Source organism: Theobroma cacao, chromosome 3 (assembly GCF_053813885.1).
Source record: "Theobroma cacao isolate CCN51 chromosome 3, ASM5381388v1, whole genome shotgun sequence".
In the NCBI taxonomy this organism is placed as follows: Eukaryota; Viridiplantae; Streptophyta; class Magnoliopsida; order Malvales; family Malvaceae; genus Theobroma; species Theobroma cacao.
Window position 1 is genome coordinate 26,830,439 of NC_142641.1, and position 6,782 is coordinate 26,837,220.

Here is a 6,782-nt window from a genome sequence, read left to right on the forward strand (position 1 = left end):
TTTCTTAATTCATAACTCCAAAAGTTGAAAGAAGCCAAGGAATGTCTCCATTTGGGATGAATCCTTCTTCTTTTTGCTATTGATTCAATTTTGTCAAACCTTTGTTTAACAGCTAATTCTTCTTTAATTGCAAAAAATTGTTGATTCAAGAATAAGAACAACTTCTTCCTTATCATAGCTACTAAACTTACAGAACACATCGCTTTCATTGTAGTTTCAGTGAAAAAAAAGGGCTTTAATAACGAAAGTTATTTTAAAAGAGAGTTCTGCTTGACTTTCAAGTCAGTTCACGAGATTAATCAATCAGTAGTGGAATCGAGTTCCCTATCTTTTCTCTTCTATCTTAATTGATTGATTGCTTCATCTTTTAATTATGATTTGTTTGGTACATGAGTGGAACATAAAATACAAGAATGAGACTAATTGAGCTAATCTCCTTCTTTCATTAAAGCCTAGACATTTTGATTATTCATCTAGTGAAAAGCATTTATGAAATTCTAGTACTTTTTTGGTTAGTTTCAATCTACTTTTTCACTTAGCACACTAAGAACAGAGCCAAAATGGTAGTAAACATTTTCCAGATTACTTGAACAAGAAACTTTATCCCAATAGCTCTTCTTTCCGCATCGACACATCAGAATAGCTTAAAAGTAAGTTATCAAGATGATGAGGTGAGTAGTCGCATTGCAACTAGATCTAGAGATTCTTCTAAAGAAGTAGTAGTTCCTAAAAATGGTACCACAAATTTGAAAGGGGAAGTGGAGGATCTTTTGGGGGATAACAGGTTGGTGTTTCGACATCTCAAATCGAGGTGGAAAAAACCTCAAGTTTGCTTATCTCTCTAGTTACAAAGATAGAGAAGGGGCTTCTAAGAAGAAAGGGCCAAGATATGGACTTAGATGATGGAAAAAATGGTCTTCGTCACTCGCTCCAATGTTTGGCTTGGTGTATCAGTCAACGGCAACTTGCTAACGATCCTAGAAGCATAAGTGAGTAGAGGAAAGAAGGCTTGTTAGAAAGGGAGGGTATCCAACCCCAAAACGATGTATGAAAAAGATTGATGAAAGTTATCGAAGTGGACAAGAGAGTGCTATTTCTTATGGCAATCATTCCTTGTTAATATCACACCTCAAATCATTCATTTAACTTAATCCCATACACATAAATTCACAAACATAACATCAAACTTAGATCAAAACTTCAAACTGTGGGATTTATCACATTTTTCCTCAAATTTTTGCCTAAGTGTTAATATATGCACTCTCAAACGCTTGGCTTACATATCATATCACAAAGTCCTCAAGACTTCACATATTTCATAAATCATCTTTAGTTACTTAATTTACATCGAAATATAAGGGTGTTTCATATTTTCTCAAAATTAAAGAAATTCTTTCAAAAAAAAATTGCTTGCTTTAAATTGAATGAAAATCTCCTATCGCAAATGGGTGCCTTTTTTCCAGCGTCTTCAATAATATTACGTCATGTGCACTCTCACTAGTAATGATACTAAGACTTGTTTGTTTTCAAAACTCCTTTCTCATTCATTATTTTTTTTTCCTTACATTCTCTCTCGCAAAATTATTTCTCATTCATTAAATTTTTTCTTTTTCTATCTATCATATTTCCTTCTCACAAAACATTACTGGTTAATAATACATGATGTTATTGAAGTATTTGGGTTTTGCCCTTTTGGTTTTTTTCTCTTTTTTATTGTTCTCATAGAAAAATCTAATCCCTTTTTCTTGAAAGATCATCTCTTTGCTTCTCTTTGTTTTTTTTGTTTGGTTTCTTCAACTTTTGTTTGGGTTCTTTGTTTTTTTTTTTTTTGGGAAGAAATCAAAGGAAAATCTTATTTCCATCAAATCTCAGCCCAAGGCCAGATTCATCTGCTTTTCTTGCTTGAATAACAACGAGCTAAAAAAGATTCATTTACTTTTCTCTTCGTTTTGATTTCTCTACAACCCAAGGCCATGATTCGTCTGATTTCATTGTTGGAACAATTTGTGAGAGAAAGAGGAAATACAAGAGAGAAGAAAAAAAATTAATCAATGAGAAATCATTTTATGAGAGAGAAAGGAAGGAAAACAACTTAATGAATGAGAAAGGATGAGTTTTGGAATCAAAAGAGTCTTAGTGCTTGCTTGACCTGGCTTTTTTCAGCTTATCTATCTCTTAAAAGCAAAAATCAGGCCAAACAGTATCATTACGTAACATAATATTATTGAAGGGGCAGAAAAAGGGAACCCATTGAGGGCAGGAGATTTTCATTCCTTTAAATCGCCAAAATAACCCCAACAACGCGAATGACACTGCATCCTTTAAGAGAGTATAGATCGAAATATATATAGAAGTTGCCAGCTTTTGAACATTAGACTTGGTAGAAAAATTATAGCCCAGGGAATCTGTATTTATATACGCGTACCTACCTTTATTTATATTATAATATATATAATTAAATTGTATGTTGAGCTATAATTTTCAAGTAGTGGCGATGCATTTTTGTACAGAAACTTACAGTTGTTGCAGGCGCCAGCCATCTTTTCTTAAGACCTTTGATATTCTTTGCTTCCCACGACATGTTCCAGCAGAATTCATTTATTTATTTATATCAAGCCTGAACGTAGCGTCATGGCAGCTGAAATCTAGTCTATTTTTCATGTCAACCGGAAAACAGTACATTAATAAAACATAAAAGAAGAAGAAAATTGGAAATGTCATGAGCCCAGCGTCCGCGAGAAAATTGATAAGTCAAAGCTGTCACATGGTATTAAAATCGCTAAGAACTCTTTGTTGTCTCCGGATTTCTGCCAAAAAGAATGGAATCTTAGCGAGCCTGCTTTGCAAACTTCGTCAACCAATAATATTCATGATATACTAATTAAGAAAGGTATGACTTTATGCAACGGAGTTTTCATTCTCCCAAACATCGATTTTCTTCGGATGACCGACGAGGTAAAAGCCTTCACTTAATCATTTCTCCCATCCAAACGGCCGCCATGAATTTAGCTCTTATCCTCCTTTTGTCATTGCTTTCATCAATCACATTGTGGAGTAGTGTCCTTGCCTTAATACCTATTATAGGTAATTACTACCCGATTGAGCGAGATGCTTTGCTGCAACTAAGGGATTCTGTTGCTTCTCCAAAATTGCACTCAAATTGGACGGGGCCTCCTTGTATGAACAATCAAAGCAGATGGGGGGGCATTGCTTGTTCTGATGGACATGTCGTGCGTCTCGTCCTTGATGGAATTCAGCTAACAGGATCTCTGCCACCTGCATTTCTACAGAACATATCTTTCTTGACTAAATTAAGCCTCAGAAACAATTCAGCTTTCGGGCCACTTCCGAGTCTGACAAATCTAATACAGTTGGAATATGTTTTCCTCTCACATAATCTGTTTACGGGTTCAATCCCTTTTGATTACATTCAACTGCCAAACCTGAAGAAGATTGAGCTGCAACAGAATTATTTACAAGGAGAGATTCCGCCTTTCAATCAACAAAACTTGGTAGCTTTCAACGTCTCTTATAATAGTCTTCAGGGCCCAATTCCTCAGACCGATGTTCTTCAAAGGTTCCCTGAGAGCTCTTATCAACATAACTCAGGTCTGTGCGGTAATCCTTTAGAGAAAAAATGTCCAGTCCCACCTAACCCATCCATTACACCGACTCCATCACCACCGGACAGCAGCAAGAAGAGTTTTGAAGCACGGAATTTAGCTTTGATTGTGGCAGCTTCTGTCCTGGTTCCTTTTGTGGTCATTTTCGTTTTCTTATGTTATTATAAGAGGGTGCAAAGAAAGGAAACGACTAAAAGGAAAAAGGCAGGTATGTTCACGAACGATATATTTGACATTACACATTTGGAAACTTTAATTTTACTCAAGACATTTTTGAACGTTATGTTTCCTACCCCATTCCCTTTCTTAAGAAGCATTTGGTTTTTCATATTTGAAAGTCCAGCCCGGATTCTGTTCCATTCGGAATCGTCAGCTTCTGTTAAAAGCACACCATCTTATTTGGCTCAATATATTGGCATTATCTTAGGGGAAAATGCTGTTCAATTTGACATCTTTCTTCCTTTCTCTTATTTTCCTCCACAAACAGGTGACACTTCTATAGAGTTGGCAGAGAAGAAAATGTCTTCTTCTCAAAGCACAGAGGATCCAGAAAGAACGGTTGAGTTAGAATTTTTTGACAAGAATATACCAGTTTTTGACTTGGAAGATTTGCTAAGGGCATCGGCTGAAGTCTTAGGCAAGGGAAAATTAAGCACTACATATAAAGCAACGCTGGAATCAGGCCTTGTTGTTGCGGTGAAGAGAATTAAAAGCATGAATAGCTTGAGCAAGAAGGAATTTGTTCAGCAGATGCAGTTGCTAGGAAAGCTTAGGCATGAAAACCTGGCACAGATCATTTCTTTCTACAATTCCAAGGATGAGAAACTGATAATCTATGAATTCGTACCTAATGGCAACTTGTTTGAGTTATTGCATGGTGAGTTTTACTTCTTATCCCTTCATTTTCTTGTTGATCAATTTTTTTCTTTAATTTTTCCACAAGATTACACAACAATATAATCAAGTTTAACGCAAAACTCTGTGGATATATGCCAGAAAATAGAGGCGCCGGAAGAGTACCATTGAATTGGACTACAAGACTGGCTATAATCAAAGGTGTAGCAATGGGTATGAATTTCCTTCACCAATACTTATCTTCTCACAAAGTGCCTCATGCCAATCTCAAGTCTTCCAATGTTCTCATCCATCGCCAAAGCCAAAACTACCATTCCAAGGTCACAGATTTTGGATATTACCCATTGCTACCATCTCGAAAATCCTTAGAAAGGCTAGCCATTGCCAGATCCCCAGAATTCTCTCAAGCAAAGAAGCTAACGCATAAAGCCGACGTTTATTGCTTTGGTATTATCTTACTAGAGATCATAACCGGGAGGATCCCTGGAGATGAAATTTCCGGGGGAAATCATGACAAAAGAGCTGATGGCCTTTCGGAGTGGGTTAGAGCTGTAGTTAACAATGATTGGTCGACTGATATATTGGACGTAGAGATTGTAGCTACAAGAGAAGCACACGATGAAATGTTGAAGTTCACGGAATTAGCTTTGGAATGTACAGACGTGGCACCAGAGAAGCGGCCAAAGATGAGCCAAGTTTTGAGAAGGATACAAGAGATCGAGCAAAGAAGCAGTGAAAGCCACTGAGATTATGATTATTATTTCAATCTTTGTTTACACATTCCAGATTTTGCCTTGCACAATGATCTTTGTGGGGGTATGTTCAGAAGTATATGTTAACGTAGCAGCCTTGTGTAGCGGTAACTAACTACACTTTAGACTTTGCCTTTTTCTTGGGAAAATCCCTCTAAAGTCTAATTAAGAAAAATAAAGCCTATAAAGTGTGATATATCAACACAATCAAACTGCAGGTGTACTTACATTACAATTATACTCAAATTCTACACTTACAGTTTAATTTTGTTGACTCATTACACTTCAATGTTTTTTTATTTCTCCATTACACTTGTTGATATTTCTCTTTTTTATCTTTATGACGAAGAAATTCAATGATTATTTTTTATTCCAATGGATCACTAACATATGCCTTATGTTACTGTAAGCTAAATTCTTCAATTCTTCAATTTTTAGACAGAAATATGTATAACACTATAAAATTAAAGCGAATGCTTATTATTCGGTCTGTATCAAATAAAAACAACGGAATATTTCATCAATATGTATTTAGTCAGAAATATGATAGTCAGTAAAGCTACATTTGTTGATAATGGAAAATTGCATCAAGAATTCATCAATTTCGTTAGTGGTTGCATTAGTCGGTAATAGTATTAGACCATCGGTAAGTCATCGGCAACAGAATTGGTGATCCAAACACTGATGATCATATTCGTTGGTAACGTAGGTTATATCCGTTCATATTAGGTGCCAATTCCATTGCTATTGATATTCAAAATCCATCAATAATGGTTTCAATTCCATTGGGAATACGAAAAGACATTTTTCAAAAAAATTTAAATTAATTGGTATATTTGATTCATCATTGTTTTTTAATTGAATTGGGGTTCATTGGTGGAAAAAATATTAATAAAAATAAAAAATTGTAAATTATTTAAAAAAGAAAAAATATATTTCCAAAAAGAATAAAATATATTATAAGTAAAAATATAAATAATATAATTTTTATTACAAAAACAATGAAACCTAATAGCTAAGAAGTGTTGTCATCCCTTGTTGCAATGTCAGTTTCTCTAGTATTAGATGGCGTCGACTACTCTAATGAATAACCAAAGGCGTTTCCTTTGACATACTAAACAAGATCCATAATGGTCATCTCCAAATTTTGAAATGAGGTCTTAATTGTGGCAACTTCTTGCTTGAGTGTGAAACCCTAACTTTTCATTAAAGGATAGAATGGTAAATACCTAAATGATTTTGTAAATTTCTTGTTTTTGAACTTTACCATTGAAAAATCTTATGTTTTGAGCTACTAAGTTATTTTGGTAAGTAGTTGAGAGTGTAGTGTCAAAATAAATGTATTTTCAAGTGGATTTTTACATTTTGGATCAAAAGTATCGATACTCATGAATGAAGTATCGATACTTGCTATTAAAAAAGCTTTAGAAAGGATTTTGAAGAACAAGTATCAATACCTCATTTAAAGGTATAAACACTTGAAACCCAGAAACAAAAGTATCAATACTTTCCTTCTAATTATCGATACTTGTTCCCTATTTAAACAAAAATA

General features: G+C 34.7%; 1 protein-coding gene across 1 annotated transcript; it reads left to right on the top strand.

The window, feature by feature from the left end:
* The first annotated feature begins 2,999 nt into the window (after positions 1-2,999).
* LOC148763662 (putative leucine-rich repeat receptor-like protein kinase At1g68400) lies at positions 3,000-5,405 on the top strand. The gene is made up of 3 exons (XM_088804600.1): positions 3,000-3,831; positions 4,111-4,500; positions 4,620-5,405. The coding sequence occupies exons 1-3, from the start codon at positions 3,000-3,002 to the stop codon at positions 5,222-5,224; spliced, it is 1,827 nt and encodes a 608-aa protein (XP_088660726.1). The 3' UTR covers positions 5,225-5,405.
* Positions 5,406-6,782: the final 1,377 nt, after the last annotated feature.

Coding starts and splice junctions, on each gene's coding strand:
- LOC148763662 (XM_088804600.1), top strand. CDS start 3,000: ATGAATTTAGCTCTTATCCTCCTTTTGTCATTGCTTTCATCAATCACA. Junction 3,832..4,110: donor GACTAAAAGGAAAAAGGCAG/GTATGTTCACGA, acceptor CTCCACAAACAG/GTGACACTTCTATAGAGTTG. Junction 4,501..4,619: donor CTTGTTTGAGTTATTGCATG/GTGAGTTTTACT, acceptor GATATATGCCAG/AAAATAGAGGCGCCGGAAGA.